Source organism: Canis aureus, chromosome 5, assembly GCF_053574225.1.
Source record: "Canis aureus isolate CA01 chromosome 5, VMU_Caureus_v.1.0, whole genome shotgun sequence".
NCBI classification, from domain to species: domain Eukaryota; kingdom Metazoa; phylum Chordata; class Mammalia; order Carnivora; family Canidae; genus Canis; species Canis aureus.
In genome coordinates this window covers 20,847,563-20,871,985 of record NC_135615.1, presented here as the reverse complement: position 1 = coordinate 20,871,985, position 24,423 = coordinate 20,847,563, and the positions used below count along the sequence as shown (strand labels likewise).

At 38.4% G+C, this 24,423-nt stretch overlaps 1 protein-coding gene across 5 annotated transcripts in view; it reads right to left on the bottom strand.

Moving 5' to 3' along the window:
• Window positions 1-24,423, bottom strand: part of RSU1 (Ras suppressor protein 1) — a 250,560-nt gene that overhangs the window by 117,768 nt on the left and 108,369 nt on the right. For all 5 annotated transcript variants that reach the window (XM_077897074.1, XM_077897076.1, XM_077897072.1 and 2 more), the window contains one exon: window positions 22,242-22,374. In XM_077897074.1, coding sequence (XP_077753200.1) covers window positions 22,242-22,374 — 133 coding nt within the window. The remainder of the gene's footprint in view (window positions 1-22,241; window positions 22,375-24,423) is intronic.

Here is a 24,423-nt window from a genome sequence, read left to right as displayed (position 1 = left end):
TTAATATCATAAAATATCCAGTATTCAAATTTCCTGATTATCAAAAGAAAAAAAATTTACATCTTATTTAAATGAGATTTTCTAAAAACATTTAAATGTCTCAATAAACTCTAGTTATTATCCTTATTGATACAAAACTGTCCCAAATTTGGCCAGTGGCTCTGCCTCTTCAACCTGGCAGTTCAACTGCTTCTGGCACAATCTCTCATGGCTTCCTTGCTTTCTACATTGACAGGGTACTACAGCTCAGCTGTATATTCTCCTGATAAAAGACGTGGAATTAGCCTTTTTATTTTTTTTAAGATCCCAGAGTTCTTTTAGAGGGAAATGGTATTTAAAGGCAACAATTCAGAGCCAAGAGCAGTACTGCTAACTGTGTTGGTATTTTTTTTTCTAGGTTTCTTTGATGGACAGAACAAAAAAAATATTTTTTTTAAAGGGAAAAAAAGATCAACAGCTACAGTTGATCTTTCTTTTTTTTTTTTAATTTTTATTTATTTATGATAGTCACAGAGAGAGAGAGAGAGAGAGAGAGAGAGGCAGAGACACAGGCAGAGGGAGAAGCAGGCTCCATGCACCGGGAGCCCGACGTGGGATTCGATCCCGGGTCTCCAGGATCGCGCCCTGGGCCAAAGGCAGGCGCCAAACCGCTGCGCCACCCAGGGATCCCTACAGTTGATCTTTCTTTTGGCTAAGTCTTCCCAGGACCCCTCTTTTAACTAGACACTCGTCTGCCAACTAAGGAGGGAACAGTAAGAGGAGTTCTTACTATTAATTTTCAATTCTAATTTATGATTATAGGCTTTAAGTTCTCTAATTTTTTTGTCTTTCTCTTTTGCTGAAAATATTAGTCCCTAATGACATTACCATAATTACTCTTTGCTTTATACTGTAATAATCATTCAGAAACAATGAAAATGTTATTACTAATAATGTATCTATAAAGATCATTTTTTCTAGTCCTTTTTGCCATTGGACTTTAGTCCAATAGAATGTAAAACCAAACCACTATATTTTGAAGTAATTTAAAACAGTTTTTAAACTGCGGAAATAGAATGATTACCAAAAAGTGCATAAAATCCAAGTTCATTTAACTATGTAAGTTCATTTAACAAGAATTTAAAAATTGACAATTCTGTAACCATTACCCAGGATGAGAATGAGCACAAGGTTGGTCCACTCTCCCTGGTACCTCCTCCCTTTCCACAAGAGTTAATTAGTATTCTGACTTTTCTAAGATATAAAAAAGATTCAAATTATCATGAGATGAAGACTATAATGTATAAGATAATTATGGAATCTTAATTCAAAGTAATAAAAAAAGATCTAAAATGACACTCAGAGAGAAAACAAGATTAAGCAAATGAGCAGAACGTAAGTTAGTTGTGGAACACATACAAGGGGCTAAAACACGCAGAAACAGAGTCCTGAAGAGAGGCAAGTATAGGAGACTAGGATGGGGAGGTAGCATGCTTAGTAAAAAATATCTGTAAAAATAATGGCTGAAAATTTTTAGATATGGTAAAAACCATAAACCTACCAATCCAATAAGCTCAGCAAACCCCAAGTACCAAAGAAAGTAAGGAAAACCACACAAAGATATATTAAGACCAAACTGCTCAAAACCAGTGCTAAGGAGACAATCTTAAAAGTGGCCACGCTGGGGGCACTGGTGAGGGCAACATACAAAGGAACATAAGAAGTACAGCAGATTTCTTGTCAGGAACAATTCAAGTAAGAGACAGTGGAATAAACCTTTGAAGCACTGAGAGACAGAAATGGTCCATCCAAGATTGTACACCAGTAAAAATATCATTCAAATAATAATGTGGAATAAAGAGTTTTAGAGATATATGAGATGTGAAAAAATGTGTACCTGGCAAATCCACATGGTAAGAAAAGCTAAAGGAAGCACGTCCAATAAAAGGAAAATCATACTAGATAGAAGGACCTATACAAAGGAATGGAGAGCACTAAAATTGGTAGATGTAACAAAATGCTTTATTTCTATTTAGATTGCTATAAAGATATTTCACTGATAGATAGAAATGTAATGTGGAGTTCGGAACACTGAAGTAAAATGAATGGCAAGAAGCATAAAGCCTAGGAGATGAAAGATCAAAGTACAGTAATGTAAAGTTTTCCCACTCTATGTGAAGTGATATGTCACTGTGAAACGCTGTGAAGATGTAAATTACAAACACTAAAGCACACCCTAAAATTAAAGAATGAAAGATTATAGGTAATAAAGCAACAAAGGAGACCCAATGATGTCCTAAAAAATATATAATCCAAAGGCACAAAAAAATAAAAGTGGGAAAAAACAGATGGGATAGGACAAAAAAATACACACTAAGGGGGCAGATTCAAACCTATCTATGTTGCTAGTTACATTAAGTGTAAATGATTAACATACCCCAATTAAAAGAGACTGACAACGGAGATGAAAAAAAATGGGTCTAAACTATATGCTGCCCATAAGAAACCCACTTTAAATATATAGATATAAATACATTTAAAAAAAAGGAAAATGATATATCATGATAATATTAATCAAAATAAAGATGGAATAGCTACATTATTATTTGACAAAGCTGATTTCTGGCCAGAATATTATTATGGCTAAATAAACTCACTTCATAATGAAAAGGTCAATCAAGAGGACATAAACAATCCTAAATATTTATAAATCTAATTACAGGACCTGAAACTACATGAAACAAAACTGATAGAACTGAAAAGAGAAATAGACAAATTCATAATTATAGTCAGAGACTTATATTCCTCTCTCCATAGTTAACAGGGTAAGTAGACAGAAAATCCGTAACCATACAGAAAACTTAACACAATCAACCAATCTGCACCCAAATGGTATGGGTGCACCCAAATGCAGAAAATACTGGGTATTTCTGCACCCAAATGCAGAAAATACTGGGTATTCAAATGCAAAAATATAAACTTTGATCCACATCTCACACCATATAAGAGATTAATTCAAAATACATTATAGTCCTAAATGCAAAACCTAAAATTATAAGTCTTCTGGACTAAAACAAAGGAGAAAATCTTATTAACTTAGATTAGGCAAAGAATACTTAAATATGACACCAAAAGCACAATTCATAAAAGAACAAATTAATTAACTAGACTTAAAAAAATTACAGTTTTATTTTTCAAAAGACACTGCTAGGAGGATAAAAAGACAAATCACAGAAAAGTAGAAAAGCTCTGCAAAGTATCCAACCAATAAAGGATTTGTATCTAAAACATATAAAGAATCTCAAAGCAATATAATGAACTATTAAAAAACGAAAAATCTGAACAAAAATTTCACTAAAGAAGATACAGGGATGTCTAATGCTCAACATCACCATTCATCACTATAATGGGAACCTACTGGAATGGATAAAAGTAAACAAACAAACTGGCCACAGCAAGGGTTGATGAGGATATGGAGTGACTGGGATCAGACACCACCCTTTGGTATATAAAATGATACTATCACTTTGAAAACCGTTTGGCAGTTACTTAAGGTAAATCTACACTTACCATATGATTCATCTGTTCCACTCCACAGGAATAAGGAGAGCACATGCCCAATCAAAGACTTGCACACAAAAGCTCATCAAAACTTTATTTGTAATACTCCCAAACTGCAAACCACCCAAGCATCCTCCAATAGGCAGCTGGACAAACGAATTGTGGTATACCCACTCAATGGACTACTGAGCAGTAAAAAGAAATGAACTATTGCCACATGCAACAACTAATCTCAAAATCATGATGCTAAATGAAAAGAGCCAGCTTTTTATTTTTTTTATTTTATTTTTTTTACATTTTCAAAGGTTTTTTTTGTTTTGTTTTGTTTTTTTGTTTTTTTTGTTTTGTTTTTTGTTTTCAGTTTTTTTTTTTAATTTTTTATTGGTGTTCAATTTACTAACATACAAGAGCCAGCTTTTTAAAAAGGGCACACATCATACGTCTATATAGAAGACTTTACAAAACACAAATAGTAAAGTTAGGAAGACCAGTGGTTGGTTGCCTGGAGATGGGGTAAAAGGAGTGAGGGCAAGAGGGAGTTAAGACAGGGGTACAAGCAAACTTTTGGGTATGACAAATAGGTTCACTGTCCTGATTCTGGGGACTAATTTACAAGTATATACCCATGGCAAAATGTATTAAATTCTATACCTTACATGTGTAGTTTATTGTATGATAACTGCTCTTCAATCAAGATGTTAAATTTTTAAAAGATTCGAATTGGCCCAGTGTCACAGACCTAGCAAAAGGTTAGGAATGAGATTTGAACCCAGGGAGCCCGCCTTCAGAGCCAGTGCTCATACTCCCTGGTCTCTTGCATGCTTCCTGGACCTCACTTATTCTTCAGAGCTACACCTGCTTGATGCTTGTGACTAAGCCCTCCTCTTCCTGGGTTCCTTCCCAGAACTACCAAGAGATATTGCACTACTCTTTACATTTCCTTTGGGGGTATTCAGAAGCCCTTTGAGTTCTTGGAAACGCGTCTCTAGAGTCTCCAGGTTCCACTGGCACAAGTGTGCACCTGCAGAAGCTGGCGAGGCTCCGAGCCCAGAGGCTGCGTGAACCTGGCTGCTGGACAGCCTCTAGTTCTCTTTTGTAATGGACGCAGCTACATTGGTTTTCAAAAGCAGGCATTTGAGTGTGATGTAAATAGGGTGGTTACAATTCTTCCATGTATTCATGGACTCTTTTTTTTCTTTTTTCTTTTTTTTTTTTTTTTTTTTTTTGGTGGTGCACATAACTAAAATGAAGTCACATTTTTGCCATATCCTAGGAAAAATGCAAGGCAAAAAATGTCATCTTTAGTCTCTTGTTAACAATAAAAATTTGACCTGGAGATACACAAAAAATTTGACCTGTTTGAGATATACAAAATTAATGCAATCTGTGAGAAAACTTAGTATCAAATTTGAAAGCAGTGTATTGACAGGAGCCTTCTGTGGGCAGACAAGCCAAATATTTTTTTAAGCATCCCCACTCCTCACCCTTGTTGGGCAGCTCCTAAGTTCAATGGGTTCAATGGGTCAAGTGAGGGAGATCAGCAAGTAGCAGGCAACCTACTGCGGAATACGGCTCCTCAGTGCAGCTGATGAGGAATGCTCTGGTTCCCTCAAAGCTGAGTGACTAGTGAGGGATTCCCTATACCCTTTCACATCTAGGTTTTTAGGTTCAGAGCCTGAGCTCTAAGTGGTTTTTCTGACTTGTCAACGAATCTTATTTTGAGGGCTCGGGGGGGAGGAGGGAGGAAGAACTACCTCCAATTCCCTCCCCTCTGCTTTGCTATTTATTTCTAAGCAATGACTCTAGCTCAAAGCCTGCCAATTCACCTTCTACAGATTCACTCACACATCATGATGGAGGATGACAGTCACATCTGCACCGTGGGGTGCTGCTCAGCGACCAATAGCCAGGTTCCTCCGCAATTCCCACAGAGGTATCTGTTAGAGGGCGGAGGCTGGGTGATTCAAAAACAGGAACAAAAACAGGCTGAGTCTAGGTCAATTACCCTCCTTTAATGGCTCTGGTATTTTTTTTTTTCCATGTTACCCTCTAAAATTCCATGTGTGGGGTTTCTTTCAAAGCCTAGCTAAAAAGAGATACTAGATTTGATGGGGAAGAGCTGGCTAGGGAAGGCTGCAGCCTTGGAAACATTAGAGAAACATTTATGGTGATGGAAGCGACACTAATAATATCACGAAATCTTAGCAACTCAGACACGAGAAGAAAAAGGGAAACACTTAAAAATGTGTAATGGATGCACGACAGAAGGTTTTTAAAAATGTTCCTCAAGCAGAAACGCTGAACCTGCAGGCTACAACGTATACTTGAAAGAACAACAACTCTCATTCATCAAGTATTTTGAGAGCTGAGCAGGTGCCAGGCACTGAGGCTCCTAGCGACACAGCAGTGCACAAAAGAGGAGTCTCAGTTCCTGAGAGAATCTCCATTCTTTAAGGGAACAGATAAAATACAGGCAGGGCTAGGTGGTGGGATCTGTTTTAGATAGAGAGGTGTTTTGTTATGATGACATCTGAGCAAAAACCTGAATGGGATGGAGAACAAGCCAAATGTCATTAAGAAATTGAACATAAGGGTCAAAACTATTTGTGCTAAAAGACAAACGAAGAGGGAACACACGTAACTCCAAAAAGTTGAACTGGTACGTTTTCCTTGCTTCAGGGTTACTATCTCTTAACCCAAATGGGATTCTATCTAGAAACTAGGTGATCTACACCTTTGTATTACTGAATGGCCTCCACTTTTGGTTTCTTTAGTATAAAACCTAGAAGGAAGTTACTATTTATTTTTCTTGTTAGGTGCTCTGGGGACAGTGACAAGATTTCCTAAACTTAAACATTTAGCAGTTAATTCCAGAACATGTGAGACCAGGGCCAGAAAGAAAAGACAATGAAGACATACAAATGTGGGATCACTAATCACATAAACACACATGATTTAGTATGTATAACTTGCCAAAGGGGGAACTGATTAATAAACTCCAATAATAAAGCCAAACGCCACCTAATGATTCAGGTAAACTGGACCCATCAACAAGAATCCATGCTCCTCTGAATATAGGTAATCTTTATGCTTTGTCACTTCAAGTGGCTGACAGATCTCCTGTCACTCTACCCTTGATGCTTGTGCAGAAAATATGTACTTCTGTACTCAGTTTTTATGTTCTAATGTTGTTTTCCACTTAAGAGAACCAAGACTCCTTGGAGAAAAGTCAGTTCTTTGTTGACTTTGTTGACTAGGACCAGGGCTAACAAGAAAACTAAGACACCAACAAGAAATCATGTGGAAAACTTGGGAGGGACTGTCCTAGATGATCTGATTTCTTTTCTTTCTTTTCTTTTCTTTTCTTTTCTTTTCTTTTCTTTTCTTCTTTCTTTCTCTTTCTTTCTCTCTTTCTTTCTCTCTCTCTTTCTCCCTTTCTCTCTCTCTTTCTTTCTTTTTCTCTTCTTTCTTTCTTTCTTTCTTTCTTTCTTTCTTTCTTTCTTTCTTTCTTTCTTTTTCTTTCTTTCTTTCTTTCTTGATTTTATTTATTCATTCATGAGAGAAACACAGAGAGAGGCAGAGACATAGGCAGAGGGAGAAGCAGGTTCCCTCCGGGGAACCTGATGCGGGACTTGATCCCAGGACCCCAGTATCACAACCTGAGCCAAAGGCAGAAACCACCCAGGTGCTCCCTGATCTGATTTCAGTCACTGGTATGAGCTGAGGAAGGCAGGAGTCTTCATTGATGCCCAAAGAGATAAATAATATAAAGTACAGTAGAGAGAGGCCTCTGAATATGTATCAACTGACTAAAGTCCAACTATGAAACAATATAAATGTGTAGCCCACAGTGGAAGAATGCATACCCACTGAACCAGAGGGTGGTAGCTGGTGAGGAAATGGACTTGTGGTTTTTGGACCACACACACAGGCGGATGGATGGATGTTTGATCAGAATCAGGGTAGGAGGAGGAAGACAGGCTTTCAGGACACCTGCATGTTGTTAGCTGTGCCTTCAACCGCAGGATGGGAAGATGGCCCTACAGGGGGGCTGGGCTTGATTTAAGAATCACAGAAGCCAAACGTTTATGATTGTACCATGAAGCATCACACATGAACGCCCCTATGAGAATATCAACATAATCTCAATGTTTCCTCTTTTTCTTCCTAGACATTACTCAAAAGCAAGTAGAATACAAGATTATAGTGCTTCTGAATAAGACTGATGGAGCTTGATGTCTAGCTCTACCACTCTGGTAAACCCTGGTCATTTTACTTCATCTGCAGTTCTGTGGCTTCTCATATGAAAGCCAGGTGAATACCTAGGTCTCATGGAGTCATGAAATGATAGGAGATGAAGTCTATTAGGAACCCATCAGGGCCTCAACCATAGCAAGGAAGTCAATGAATGCCAATTCTCTCTCTCCTCAGTGTCATGGAGGCAACTTCCCTCACTACAAATCCACCTGGATGTTAGTCCATGAATAAAAGAAATGGAGTAAGTAGGAGAGGATACTGGACTTAATCATATTCTGAATTTTTCTAGTAAAAACTGCTCAAGATTTTTAGCTTTTCAACCACAATAAAACCAAAGTCGTTCTGTATAATGTATTCACATGGTGAAAATGAAGGAACATTTTCCCGTATGCCATGATTTCTTTTTCTAACCACGTTTCAGTATAGAAATAATAAAGAATATTTTTGTTCCATCAATGTAACAACCAGTATTTTCCTTGTTGATCCGGTAATTAAACTTATAAAAATAAAGAAGTCTGCTTCAGAAAACTAAAAAAAAAAATACAGTTCCAAGATTTTAAGTATTTCAAAACAAAAATTGTTATTAACAAAATTTACATTCCTTAGGAATTATCTAGAATTTAGTACCAAAATATTCACTAGTTGCAAGACATAGTCTATTAAAAGATCACCACTCACACAGTTTCTATTGAGAATGCACAAGAACAGATTAAAAATGCTCATAATCTCACATAAACAGTCTGAAACACACACGTCATCCTAGCTTACAGCCAAAAAAATTGAGAGAAAAATTAAAACAAAAAAATCCCTCTCTCTTGTATGGGAACCTCAAGCTCAATCTCATCCTCTCATACATAGTGAACTCTTCCAACACCCATTCTTCCTCTTTTCAAACCCTCATGACCTTTCAAATATAGAAAAACTTACTTTTTAATCACTTAAACTCTTAGGTGGGAAAATACCCTTATTTAAAAATATTCTACACAAAAAAACATTTTGGTGTTTTTTTCTCCCTTAGTCTACTGTTACCTCTTTGTAAATGATCATCTTTTGGTACAGATTCTTCTGAGGATACAGGAAAGCCTGATTTTATATGAGACATATTATAAAAACCCTAAGATTTCACAGTACTTAAGCCGAGACTAGGCATAATTGCTACATTAAGTGAGAAACCTTCTTTCAAGCACTCATTTATAAAGTATCTTTCTAAGATTCTGGATACTTTAAGAAGGTTTTGGGTACACCTGATTAAACAGTGTACCTGGTAAGAAGGCTTCCACTCAATCTCGTCCAATGAATGAAAAGAGCCATCCCAGGAGACAAAACCAATTAAGACATAAGTTCCTCAGACATACTGAGGGTTTGGGTCCAAACCTCCACCATAAAGCAAAAATTTATTTATTTCAATAAAGTGAGGCACATGAAGTTTTTGGTCTCCCAGCATACGTAAAAGTTATGTTGACGTTGTACTATAGTTTATTAAGTGTGCTACAGTACTATGTCTAAATACATATTTTTGCTTAAAAAGTGCTGACCAACAGGTGAGCTTTCAGCAAGTCATCATGTTTTGGCTGGTGGAGGGTCTTGCTCCAACACTGATGGCTGCTGACTGGTCAATCAGGTGGTGGCTGCGCAATATTGGAGTGACTATGGCAATTTCTTAGAATAAGACAGCAATAGGGGTACCTGGGTGTCTCAGTCAGCTAAGCACCGACTCATAATTTTGGCTCAGGTCATGATCTCAGGGTTGTGAAATCGAGTCCTGTGTTGGGCTCCGTACTCAGCACTGAGCCTACTTGAGATGCTCTCTCTCCATCTTCCCCTGCTTGTGCACACTCACACACACACTCTCTCTCAAATAAATAAATAGAACCTTAAAAGAGAGAGAGAGAGAGAGTAATGAAGCCACTTCAACTGCATCCTCCTTTCTCAAACAACGTTTCTGTTTCACATGATGCTGTTTGAGCACTGTACCCACAGGAGAACTATTTTCAAAAATTAAATCAATCCTCTCAAACCCTGCAACTTCTCTATCCACTAAGTTTATCTAATATTTTAAATCCTTTGTTGTCCCTTCAACAATCTTTAGAGCATCTTCACCAGATTCCCCCTCAGGGAACCACTTTCTTTGCTCATCCATAAGAAGCAACTCCTCTGTTCAAGTTGTATCATGAGATTGTAATAATTCAGTCCCATCTTCAGATTCCGCTTCTAATTCTAGCTATTTCCACCCCATCTGCAGTTGTGGCTCAGGGATGGGAGGCTGAGGAGCAGGAGAGAGGACAATGGCCAGTCGGTGGAACAGCCAAAACAAACAACACCCACCAATTAAGTTTCCTGTCTTACTTGAGCACGATTTGTGGTAACCCAAACAATTACACTAGCAACATCAAAGATCCTGACCACAGATCGCTGTAAGAAATATAAAATAATGGGGGCACCTGGATGGCTTAGTGGCTGAGCACCTGCCTTTGGCTCAGGTCGTGATCCTGGAGTCCCAGGATCAAGTCCTGCATCAGGCACCCTGCCTACTTCTCCCTCTGCTTCTCTCTCTGTCTCTCTCATGAATAAAATCTTTTTAAAAAAAAGTTGTTTAAAAAAGAAACATACAGCAATGAAAATGCTCGAAATACTTTGAGAATTAACCAAAACGTGACACAAAGATAAGAAGTGAGCAAACACTATTGGCAAAATGACACCAACAGACTCACTTGACACAGCTCGCTGCTATAAACCTTCAATGTGTAAAAAAAATGCATCATCTGGGAAGCACAATAAAGCAAAGTCCAATAAAACGAGGTATGCCTACATACGGGTACATTCTTTGTGGTTTCTTAACTTCAAGGGCCCTACGGTTCTTTGGTTTTTAAACATTATATTAAATAGTAAACATAGGTACAAAATAGAATATTCAACAGGTACAAAGGGTAAACAGTGAGGACATTATGTCCTGCCCTTCCAGCCTTTAGTCATCCAGTTTCCTTCCCTAGAGATAATCACCCATACCGGTACAAGTGTGTCTCTCTCAGAAATAGTCCAAACATTTAGAATATAACCACACACTCCAGACACCATGAAACACCTCCCTTGACAGACAAAGAGAAGCCACACAATATGACTATGGTGCCTATGGATTCACAGACAGGAAGGGCTCACTTTCAAACACAATTCATTTATTTGTGGTTAAAAAATGATTTTTTAAAAAGATTTTATTTATTTATTAGAGAGAGAGAAAAGCATTAACAGGGGTAAGGGCAGAGGGAGAAGCAGACTCCCTGGTGAGCAGGGAGGTTGATGTGGGGCTTGATCACAGGACCCCGGGATCATGAGCTGAGCTGAAGGCAGATGCTCAACTGGCTGAGCCACCCAAGTGCCCCATAGTGACTTCATTTCTAATATGGAAGTAGTGTGGTTAAAAATAGAGATCTATACAAAGGAAAAGACTAGTGTAAGGGCATAGTCTTCACTTAATACTATATACTGAGAATGCATTTTAATGTTTCGACTACTGTTTACCACACATAGCAAAAACAAAAAAAAACCCCTGTAACTTGGTCCATTCTAGATGCCAGAATATCTTTGTTTTTTTTCTTTTTAAATTTCTTCCAGAAATCGAGGCAACCTCTCAGAGGCTCTGCTGCATGAGACAGGTCATTTATATAAGACATGGAGGTCATGCCACATGCAAAGTCCAGGCTTGCAGGAATCTTGAGTATTGCTCTCAAAAAGATTACAGCCTCTTAAGGGGAAAAAAAAAAACATGTACTCAGCTCCCTTTACACACCAAATAACGGTAGTATTCACAGAAATAAATACTGTTATAAAATGATAAATAGCATTTGTAATGAGTTTAGCACAATGTCTGTCACATGGTCAATACTCAAGAACTGATCACTATTATTATTGAAATCGTGAAGGAGAAGTAAAGGCTCTAAACAAAGATGATAAAAGGGTTTTGGAGAATATGGGCAAATAGAAAGCCATATTTGATAACTTGAAGAATACTTGGCTTTCAACACGTAAATATGGGAAGAAGGAACATTCCAGGCTGAGAAAGCAGCACTTAAGGAGATGTGAGGTAGCAAGCAGGTTCCATCTCTGATGGGACATAACCCAGGTTTTGTCCTTTGGGTCCATTCTCAGTGGATCTGTCTAGAAGCTCCACGGTGCCAGATTAGCCCTTCCTTGGCCCACTGCCATGATCCTTCCATCCTAGAAACTAGTGAGAGTCTAGTAACAGTATAGGGCTCAGGTGATAGAAAAACTCCCGTCCAAACAGCTCATCTCACATGATGGAGATTCAAGTCTTTTGTGATACCTTCAAAATGGGAAAACATTGCCAAGGGTATAGGAGACAGAAGGCTGTGTCTCATTGCTCAGAAGGTAGACACGGAGCCCATCCACAACAGAGGCAATCTACCACTGTCTCCGCATGCCATGTCAAAGAGTCAAGCTTAGCAATCTCATCCCAGAGGAAAGGACTAAGCTCGATAATTCTTAACTTTGAGGGACAATTGTAACAGAATTCCAAAGAAAATGTAGATCCTATTTTACAATGAATGCTATATGCGTCACATTCGAATATGAAGTTTCCTATTCTTCAGTCTTCCAGTTAGACCCAAAACATCCTACTGGAGAAAAACAAAGAGAAGAGGTTTCACCTAAGAAGATAACCATCACCCAGCTGACCCTTTGCATGAAATTATGAGTAAGTTCTCTGATACCGGTTGTAAATATAACACACAACCAACAAAAAGCACAGTCTTAAACGATCCTTTACATGCCACTTTCTCTACCCTATTAAGATGCTCATTGTTTCTTTGATTTATCTGATAATAAATTTTTGATGACTGGTAAGTCTCATAAAATTGTTCTGGTGCTGACTACACTGATTAATAAGTCTGAAGAATCGAAAGTGTCAGGAATTCATGTGTACGAATAAGTTACTGCCAAACATATATTAAGTATTCCATAAAATATAGAATAAAAAGGTTGATCTGGTAATTTTATCTTCTATCCATTTTTCTGTGACAATTTATATTCAGGGTCATCATCATCTTTCGTTGCCTTAAAAAAAAATCAATGAAGTAAATCTGTATGTGGGCAAATTCGGGAATTAGGTTAAATTTTAAAAAAATAATGAACTAATATAGATAATAAAACACGTATCCCAGAAAAAAAAAATCAGAATTAGAAATCATTACTGGGGCAACTTTGAGATGAGCTAGTTGGAATCACTCCCTTTGAGATGGGGAAGCTGAGCGTGGGTGTGAAGAGGCCGTGTGCCACCAACAGCTGAGACCAGAGCCCAGCTCTAGGACCAGTAGAACAGCTTCTTTCCCTTCTTTTTCCTCAGAGCTTCGCAGCACAGTATGCCTGTGTCTTTATGCCACAGAGCACCGCATGAAAATACGCACTCCATCTGTGATCTCTCTCTTTCTCTCTCTCTCTCTCTCTCTGCTGGGAAAGCAAACCAGCTTTAATTACATGAGAACAGAATTCTCTGCCCTGTTCTTAGTAGTCTCAATCTTACCGATTAAAACTTTAGAGATCTCCGAAGATAAGGTAAGAAAAATGAAAGTTATACAGCTCCAGATGTGGTAACTGGGAACTCTTATGATAAGACAGGAAATCTCGACGCTTTATGGAGTAAGATGCCAATAGCTACAAATCAGAATCACAAAGTTCCAGGGAGAAGATCCCTGACCTACTAGTGTGGGTCCCATGGCAGGAAGCAGACACGAGGCACAAAGGCCCTCTTGTCTCTTATTCCTTCCAGAAGATTCTTGTGGACAAAATAGCATGGAGTCCAGCAGTTGGTGCTCCCTGTAACCCTCCCTTCTTGAATTCTCTAGCCAAATATGACTACAGCAGGGGGCTTTGACAGGTGCCTTTCATTCCCAAGTGCCCTTTAAATCCTAACCAGTTTCTGTTTTAACGTGGTCCACTGTTAAAAGACTAGAAAAAAAAAAAAAAAAAAAAAAAGTCCTCTGCCAGAAACAAAGCCTATCCCGTGTCCCTAAAATCAAGCAAGAGTCAATCTGCATACTTTGGAGGAACATCTAAGTCGAAAAGCCAAGCATATTAGGAGAGGCCTGGGGGAGGGGAGTGGATCAAGCCTCACAGGGTCATTTAAACCTACTCACTAATAAAGAAAACATGCCTATCATGAAGTTACAGGGGCTGTGGAGGAAAAGAGTAGAGAGATGCAACAAATGGAGAGGACTGGATACTATTTCTGGGCATCTGAGTAACCACAGTGTTATAGGTTTAACTGTATCTCTATCTGCTCTCAAACTCATTTGCTGAAGCCTTCATCTCCCAGTACCTCAGAACATGACTACGTTCATGTCCCTATAAAAATTGGATGTAAACAATGATGCACAAGCATGGAAGTAACGTGTAGAGACACATGGAGGAAACGGCCATCTGCAGGCCAAGGAGAACGGCCTGGAACAGATCTTTTTGTCAGAATAAAACCAACTCCACTGACCCCCTGATGTCAGACTACCAGACTTTCAGAATTCTAGAACTGTAACAGAATACATTTCTGCTAGGTGGCTTAGACAGCCAAAATTGGACAAAACTAGGTATCAGCAGGAAGGAAAAGAAAAAGCCATGTGCTTACTGATAAACCTGACATATAAAACAACCAAAATCTCAGTGATTATTTTTCTTTAAATATACATTAGCTAAGTGGATGGAGAATCAAAAGTATGTACAATCTGAAGGTGGCGGAACAGCCTATGTTCCAAGTGAGACTACTTAAAAATTAACTATCGGGATCCCTGGGTGGCGCAGCGGTTTAGCGCCTGCCTTTGGCCCAGGGCACAATCCTGGAGACCCGGGATCGAGTCCCACGTCGGGCTCCCGGTGCATGGAGCCTGCTTCTCCCTCTGCCTGTGTCTTTGCCTCTCTCTCTCTCTCTCTCTGTGATTATCATAAATAATAAAAAAAAATTAAAAAAAAAGACAGTAAAAAAAAATTTAACTATCATAGTGGTAATAGCATTTCCTGACTGCAAACTTTTTATATGAATCTTAAAAATACCTGTGAAATAATATACAAACACAACTGGATAAAGTATGAAATGTTGTTTCCTTAGTGGTTGACAAGTAAAATGGAACACCAACAAATGCCTATGAACAGAACTCACAGCTGAGCTTTTTATTTGATAAAGCTGACTGAAACTCCTTTCATAATATACATTCTAAGCCAGAATACCTGACAATATAGAAGAACCATGAAGTGCCAAAAATTAAAAACCCCTCAAAACCCTCCAATAATTCTCTACCAGAATAAGAGACCAGATCTTAATAAATAGGAAGTATGTGATAAAACAAGATATCACTATGTAGAAAATAGAAATTACAGGGTTTCTTTTATTAAAGAAGTGCCACTTATTAATTTATCTCTCGAATAAAAACTGCAAATGCAGGCAATAACTCATCTTAGCTGGAGAGAAGGCATCAAGCATTGAACTTTAAGATTACTGGGAGTTTAAAAAAATTGTCAATATGCAGGGCTGATCAATTTCATTTCATTGAGGAGATCAATACTCAATAGTTCAATATGATTCTATCAAGTGAATATCATCTAAAAATGGAACTCTTAGTAGCTCTTGAAGAGGAAGTAACCTGACACATTTCCTTTTTAGAGGGCAGGCTGACTCTAGCCTATGTTGATTTTCTTGTGTCAAGAAGAAAAAATTATCTATATTCTATTTACCTTAAATTGATACTGTAACAAATCACAATGAACATTATAGTCCAGCTATACAAGACAGGCTTAATGCAAGCTTGACAGTCAACATACAAGTTGAGAGAAGGGGTGGGGAGGGAGGACATGATTATTCTGCTCTTTAAAATCATATTATGTAAAAGAATGAGGTTCAGAATTAACATCACTCTTCTCCTTTTGATGTGAAAGTTGTGGGTTTTTTCCCATTTATTCTAAATGTATTCACATTTTTTTTAATGAGAAGCACACTAGTCCCTGAATAAAATGCAGAAGGATGGACAGAGCTTCTGCTCATTGGTTAAACCTGACGGGGCCCATCCCCACAGAGCTGGCAGGCCAGCATAGTGTAGCAGCAGCATGACCCCAATGGAGGACCACAGTGAGCATGGATATGAGAGGGAAGTTTCTCCAAGTCTGCATGTATATCTAAGTCAGAGTAAAAAACATGCAAGGATATCTATAAGATGAGGTTTCCTAGATACCTTCAGGAATACCAGGTAGCCCCCTGCAGCTGGTTTTTAAACCCTGGCAGGGTTGATCTTAGACCTATATAGTAGGTTCCCTACTCTCTCTTGGAATCCAGGTACGCTGGCAATGTCAAACAGGAAGCACCTCCCATTTAAAAAACTCAACCTCTTTTGCATGAGCTATAACATTATAGAAAAATAAAGCTTTGAAAGGCAAATAAAAACTTGATGCTTTGAAAAAACTGTGAACATGCACAAAGAAAATGGAAAAATACTAATTACCTTTGAAGTATATCTGAATAATAGCGCTCAACAGGTTAACATAACAGCAGAAAAGCAAAGATCCTTTTAAATGTAAATTACATTAAGTAATCTACCCAAAAACTTGAAAGGGAGACAAAATTGTTATGTACTCTTCCTCACAAGTTCTGTTTTCTTCCTGTTACCTTAATAGGGAGGTATTAATTTACCAGGGTAATGAACAGCTCTTGGCTACACAGAGCAACAGGTGAGTGACTGTGCCAAAGATTGACAGCTGATATTATGTCCTGATTTTAATTTCTGACTTACATCTACTCAGTGGAATAAATAAGTCTCAACTCCTTGTGCTGGTAACATACAAATGGGAGAAAAAGGATTGCTGTGTAATTTTACCAATGAAAGTCAACACGCAACATGATACTACTACCCAAAATATACCTTATGGGTTTCCCTTTCCTCTTTGCTGTTTCTTAGCAATGTTAGGTAAAATGTAACATATTTGCATGCAAATAGATCCAGAGACGTCAGAAATTTGAATTGTATTTTTTGTATTACAGAGGAAATGTGATAATACATTTTTTAACTCAAGAAAGAACCAAAATATACATATGTAACATCTATAAAGGAAATATAAATTACCAGGAACCCAACACACAGTCAACTTTTAACAATAAAAACAATCTTTCATGTCCAAAGCTTCAGGGGGGAAAAAAAACTGGTTCTTCATTTTCATGTCTACTATCCAGAAATACTGTTTTTCTCTGGCTTAATTTGAGCTATTTTCAGATACAGTAATGAAAGAAAATTCTACATTTTTCCTGCCTTCCTATGTCACTATGTAAAATTCACTAAGTACTAGAAAGGTCCTGGAAGTTTAACCCTCTCCTTCATCCTTCTGTGATATTTATAAAACCATCTGCTAGTTCTGGGCATCCATTTATACTTCAGCAGAAAATAATAAGGTTTGGAGAGTTTTCTTAGATGGGATTTCCTTCTAGAAAGGACTGTCTCAAAATGAACGAGATCACCTACTCGGTTTGAAATGCTCTGGCCTTTTGGTATGCCAGATATATCTGTTATTCAAGGGTCTTCTAGGTCACTGACTCAGTCCCCATTAGAGGATATGCTAGTTGTTTAATAAAGCTCATTTTACATCCACCACAGACTATACGCAGGCTTGCATGCAGTACAGAAAAAAAAATTCTTAGTTTTAACTGAACAAATAAGTTCACAAACAATAACCAGCAGATAAAAGTATCCCTCCTTACAAATCAAACAGGATGACTTACTTTGTTAGATGTCCAGTGAAAAGAAATTGCCAGCATTTTTCTCATCACTGCCCACATCCACCAAGTATTGCTTTGTTAAAATGTTTCCACTAACTGGCATGAATAATAGTATGGCCAGTCTTCACTCAAGATTAAAGAAGAAAATAAAAATGTAAGTGAGTGTGGCGCCTTTCCCTAGAGACAAAGGCAAGTCACAGGACAGGAAGAATGACAGGGAAGCATCCTCTGAGTTATGCCACCCTGGAAATGAGGCTTTAGGACTGCCATGCTTCGCAAATTGCAGCCTTCATGAGGATGCCTGTTTTCCAAATGCCTCTTTCAACCACCACATTTTCAGCCTAACATTTGTCAAACCTCTTCTTTTGTTAAGAGTTAACTTGTCAGCTTTTAAAATGGCTTGCGGTTCCTAGCCACCCTCCTTGATGGAAATGTGAAAAGTGTGAGTTACTCCCTTTCACAAAGAATCTTGTCAAGGATCCTGACTCTAATCTGACTTCTCCTCCTAGGGGGAAAAAAAAATCTACCTTCTGGAAACTTAACAAGTGGTGACTATTCTATCATAATTCTGCTTCACAGAAATAAAAGAGGTCACACAAGGAGAAAACCACCACCCAATACAGAGTTAAGAGGTGACCAGATAGCTCAGCAACAGCCTGAAAATGGTAACCCACTCTACAGTTTGCTCCTCAACAACCCGAGCAAATGATTGTACTTGAACAGAGGGAGTAACATAATGAATGGGCAATGCAATGACACCAGCCAATATGTTCCCTTTGCTGAACGTATGATAAATGAACAAAGAGTAGGCCCCACCTGAGAAATGATGAGGAGGACATGATGAATGCCCAAAGTGTACTCAACAGAACAAGCACCTGAATAACGACATGCGACATGCTCCCGGCCATACCTACCCACACTCCTTGTGCTCAAGCGCACAAGTTCCTATCTTCACCATGTTAAATCATCTCAGAGGATTTTAATTCTTCCTGAACACTGATTTCACTGTTTTATTTCAAATGTCCACGTCCCCTCTTGGAAGTCCATTAGAGCCTGAAAATCAGATAATCCATCTTCTCTGCCTGTCGCTGCTCTAGACTCAGAAGGCCTCTGAGGATGTGCTTGGAACATGAAGGTCACTGTGAAAGTCGACCACAGATGTGGACAAAAAGGAAACATGCCAGTAAGTTCTTTACTGATCTCACTTAGGTAATGGGTCATTCGGTTAGAAAAAAGGAAAAAAGGGAAGGAGATTCATCGGCAATTTAGGTGCCAAAGCAAAATTAAAATATGCTTTCATGGTAGTCTGAAGATCAATCTATAAAAAAAGGTTTTTTTATTGGAAGGGGTATATGGGGCTTATAGAAAAAAGAGGCAAGGAAAGGGAAAGTAGAAACTGCACCTTTTAGAAGAGAATACCGAAAAGAAAGATACTGAATGAAAAGGAAGGAAGGAAGGAAGGAAGGAAGGAAGGAAGGAAGGAAGGAAGGAAGGAAAGGAAGGAAGGAAGGAAGGAAGGAAGGAAGGAAGGAAGGAAGGAAGGAAGGAAGGAAGGAAGGAAGAAAGAAAGAAAGAAAGAAAGAAAGAAAGAAAGAAAGAAAGAAAGAAAGAAAAACTGGCTTTTTCAGAAAAAAGCGAATGCCATGCTTTTTTAAAAATCATCACATACGGGATCCCTGGGTGGCTCAGCGGTTTGGCGCCTGCCTTTGGCCCAGGGCGCGATCCTGGAGACGCGGGATCGAATCCCACGTCAGGCTCCCGGTGCATGGAGCCTGCTCCTCCCTCTGCCTGTGTCTCTGCCCCTCTCTCTCTCTCTGTGACTATCATAAATAAATAAAATCTTTAAAAAAAAAAAAAAATCATCACATACACAGCTTCAAGCTAAATGTCCTCTCATTAGGAAATGGCTGCTTAAAGAAATTAAAGAGTTATAAAGAATTAAGTTAGGTTCTTGTTACATGAGGCTATAGTCACGCAGAGCCATTCATATAAAAGAGAAACTTCACATGTTAAAGCTCTGTGAAACATGATGGTGGCATTTTTGTGTATTTTTTTTAAGACTAAGAGTCTCACTTCCTGTCTGTTTTAATTAATCATCCACGTGTTTGGCTAGTTTGTTTGGTAAAGGAGTGAGCACAGCTACTACAAGAGGATGAGCCAAGGCCAGAAAACTGAAAAAGAGAGAGGCTAGCGCTCTCCTCCTGAGAAGTCTGGGGGAATTCGCCAAAGGTCCCTGCCCTTGAGGAAATCATGTCAAGTGTATCCTCCCCACAAAGGCTCATAAAGACTCCTCTACAAGCAATGAACAGGGTACTAACTGTTCCCCTCGAAAGGGGTCAACGACTCTCCTATGCTTACTTAAGCCTTTGAATGGTCATCTCACTGTGAAAAAGATAGCATCACTCTCCATGAGGAAATCAAAAAGGAAGCTAGTAGGCAAATTGCTTAGATTACTCTGATCCTCAAAACTAACATGCTGATAAGAGAGACAGGGCTACAGACAAGTATGTTACCAATTAAAATGTCCCACCATATATTCTCTTTCAAATAACCTACCAATTAACTCAATCAAAGCAATGAGCCTCATTCATCCAAAATACTAACCTTGCTCAAATAACCAGAAATAGTTTATAATATATAATAGTTTGTATATAATGGTGATTAGTTGCATGACTAATAATGACTGCGAGGTAATATAAATTCACAACTTAGTCTTTTAAAATGAAACTAAAATTAGAAGCACTTTTATACACAATGTATTCTAATACACTATAAATTATGAATTAATGGATAAAAGATCGTTGGCCAGAATAAAAAACAGAGTATTTTCCCTAGTTCTAAGTCAATAAAAGCTTGTTTGTATAGTTTTCTGTATGTTAAAATGTATACAATGATTTTCTAAAAAGATAACCTACAAACCAAGATCTATGGAGACTCCCATTTACTAACAAAAAAATTAGATCCTCATCTAAAGTAGATGGTAGCAATGATTGACAATTTAAAAGGAACAAAATGAACAATAAGCTGCCAATTTGCAATTAATTTTCACACGTTTTCATAATGAACTAATTTCCAAGGCTGAGCTATACTCATATTTAAAGAAACTATAAGGCAGCCCGATGGCTCAGCGGTTTAGCACCGCCTTCAGCCCAGGGCATGATCCTGGAGACCCTGGATTGAGTCCCACGTCGGGCTCCCTACATGGAGCCTGCTTCTTCTCCCTCTGTGTCTGTGTCTGTGTCTGTGTCTCTGCCTCTCTCTCTCGCTCTCTCTCTCTCTCTGTGTCTCTGCCTCTCTCTCTCTGTGTCTCTCATGAATAAATAAATAAAATCTTTTTTTTTTTTAAAAAAAGGAGAAACTATACAGTGGCACATAACTATGTGGCTCAGGAAACAATAAAACACATCTTACACTTCTCTCATTTTACCCTTAAGGTAAGTCTTCAGATATATTGCAAATGTCACAGTATTATCTTAGAAGAAACCTAAACCATGCTTTAAGCTGCTTTCATATAGGAGGATACGCTATGTCTTAGTTCAAACGCCATTGTTCTTCACAGCTCATCTTCTCTGTGATCTGCCCGTTGGAAATAGGATTATAACAGGTTCTGCATGTGTGACCAGGATCATGGTAAATGGGAGGTGGCTCCAGAACCACAGCTGCCCATTGGCAAGCCGGGATTCTGCTTTGTTGGTTCATCCTGACACCCACTGTCCCTGAACAGATGCAGTGAGGCCTGTGTTGATGTGTGTGTGTGTGTGTGGGGGGGGGGGGGGACTCTGTTCTGATTCCAAAAAAGCAAACTCTTAACTGAATGTAGCCTTTAATGATCCTCGAGCTCCCCTCTACCAGCTGGGATGTTAGATTCTCAAAGGTTGGGGCTGCACACAAAATCAGATTAAACTGGACTATGGATTTTTTCCCCCCAAATCTCTTCTACATTTGCTTAAAAGAGAGGAGACTAGATTTCAGAATTAAAGATTATGGAAGCATAGGGATTAATGATCATTTTAATTTGGGGGTGAGTGTGGGATGAAGGGAAAATAATGTCAGAAGATGTAATAACAACAGAGCAAGTAGGGGGTAGAAGACACCCTGACACCACGAGGAAGAAACAGGTGGGGATACTTAGGTTTCGGGGCTGGCACCCTATAAGCTGCCCTGGATCCAGGGCAAGGGCTTGAGGGATTCTGATGCTGTGATTTAAGCTAGCTGATTTCTCCTTCTCTTTTTCTGACTTTCCTTCTCTTAGGGAGATTATCATCTTGCTAGATACAGTAAGAGCTTCTAAAGAATAGAATGATGCTTTCCTACTAGTATCTCCTGATTCTATAAATAAACCACTTAACAATTTTGTTCATAACATTTGCTATTCTTTGCATTCCACGGAGAAAAAAAGTATGTGCTGATCTTCATGGGTCTCATGAATTTCGTTGAACGCCATGAATATTCAACCAATTTAATACCTTAAAATTTTTCTAAACAAATTTGGCATAAATTCCCTTCAAAAATGTCAATTAATCTATAAAAAACAGAGACAGTTACTACACATGGTTATTAATAAAACATTTAAAAATACTATAAGCTAACTGCCACCAATATGACATCATATGATAGTTTTTTTAAACGAGGTAATTACAAATACTATAAAATGAGAGTCTACTATTTTAGAGAATCATAGTCTACTTACTACTTGTACGTCTCAGAACGGATATATTCAAAAACATGGGACACGCCAAGCTGGAACTGGTCAGCAATTGGGGTAACCCAGGGATTATTCTCTGCTTTGAACACTTGCTTCTGGCCAGTTAAATCCAAGTTTCCTGAAATGACAGAAGGAAAGAAGAAAAGGTGAAGTTCATTTCATCCAACACAAATCAGGCCTAAGAAGTCATACCCAGTAACTATGGTACAACCCCAAGTATCTCTTGGGTCATCTGTATTGATTTTTTAAAAATCTGTAACTTCAAGTCCTCACTGAAATGAAAGCAATGTTAGCTGAAGTACCCTGGCCCAAGAAAGTAGGAAGGAAGGGAAGAGGGAAGTAAACTTGGAAGGGATTTTTGCAAATGCAGCATATGGTTTATTTTTCTATGTATTTGTTACAGAGAAGAAAACAATCCAAGATTGAAAGGAATGATCATCTCAGAACATCCTGAAATTCTACTAGACGATGTACATCCCATTCCGATCTAAATATAATCCAATCAAAACCACTAGTCATCAAAGTAGAACATGAGTAAAGTAGATAAGAATGCTGCCCAGGTAAAATTACTATTGCATCACTCAGTATCATAGGCACATCACAGATTCAGCCCTAAATGAATCTCATTAACATGGTAATGCTAGAAACTCACATCTATAGTGTCCTTATACGTTGAACAATTACCTTTTTTTTTAAGATTTTATTTAATAATTCATGAGACACACACACACACACACACACACACACACAGAGACAGAGAGAGGCAGAGACACAGGCAGAGGGAGAAGCAGGCTTCATGTAGGGAGCCCGACGCGGGACTTGATCCCAGGTCTCCAAGATCACGCCCTGGGCGGAAGGCAGTGCTGAACCACTGGGCCACCGGGGCTGCCTGACCAATTACCTTTAATAAGCACTTCTTCATTTGATTCTTGGGCAATCCCCTAAAGTCAGTAATTGACATCACTTTATAGGTGAAAAAATGGATGGCAAAATTAAGTAATGTCTCCAAGATCGGAAAACTTAAGATTGGGGATGTGAACCCAAGGCTCTCACTCCAAATCTCAGATTCTTTCTCCAATGTCTGGTGAAGTTATCAGGTTATACAATCTCAATCAACCAAGGATGAGTTAGGGAAGGTAGCATAAAAAAGCCAAGTGCCAAGTGCCACCCATTTGAATATCATGTTAGTAATCAGTTGCTTTCTTGTGTTTGCTTGGTATACTCAAAAGTGGAAGAAGCTGTGTATGAAAAGGCTTTCCATCGCACACTTGCCTATGCAAGAGACTAGGACAGTGCAGTCACAGAGCAGAGATGGATGCAGTTTACCTGGCAGGAGACTCACCAAAGGCCTTTCCCTAAAAGTCTACTGAGGAAGTCCTTTTGCAGACTTTCCCAATCTACAGGTCAATGCTATATAAACAATTATTCTTCCCAAGATACATCCAAAGTACCATGTTTGTCCTGTTTTGCAACTCTACTTGCCAATTTTGTCATAACTGATAACTCAAGATAAGGAAAACCCATTCTGGAATGGAAGTATACCACAAAGCACATAATTTCCTAGCTGATCTGAGCTTCGGAAATGCACAAATATTTTTACTGGGAAGATGATGTAATTAATATTTCTTCTTAAAATAAAATAATTGAGAGTCTCAATCTGTCTTCTTTTTGTTATATGAACTTGTAACTGTTCGGGGGCGGGGGGGAGGAAGAGAAGACCAATATAAAAGTAATTACAACCTAATAAAATGCTTTTAAAGAAAACAGATATTACCGAATGAGTAATTCATCATGATCTTTCCAAAGCTCCTTAGAATCTGTTGATGTTAAGTACAAAAATAAGCAGATAAATTTCTCTCCAAGATTATCAATATTGTCAATTTCCTCATCTTAATGGTTAAACATCATTAGTCAGATATTAAATCATTTGGTAAATTAATGGGCTTTATTCTCTAAACCATGAAAATCCCAGAGTTGCACAAATTCTCTACTGAGCTGGGTATCTTACTTCGGTGTGACCATGTAGGCACTGGGCTATTTGGTTTTTATCTTCACTTGGGGAGGGGTTTTAGCTTTCCCAGGATAAAATTGATGTCTTGTTTAAATTTCTCCGTAATTCTTATCTTCTTTGAGGAACTCATTTGCTACACTCTACGTCCTTGTCCTC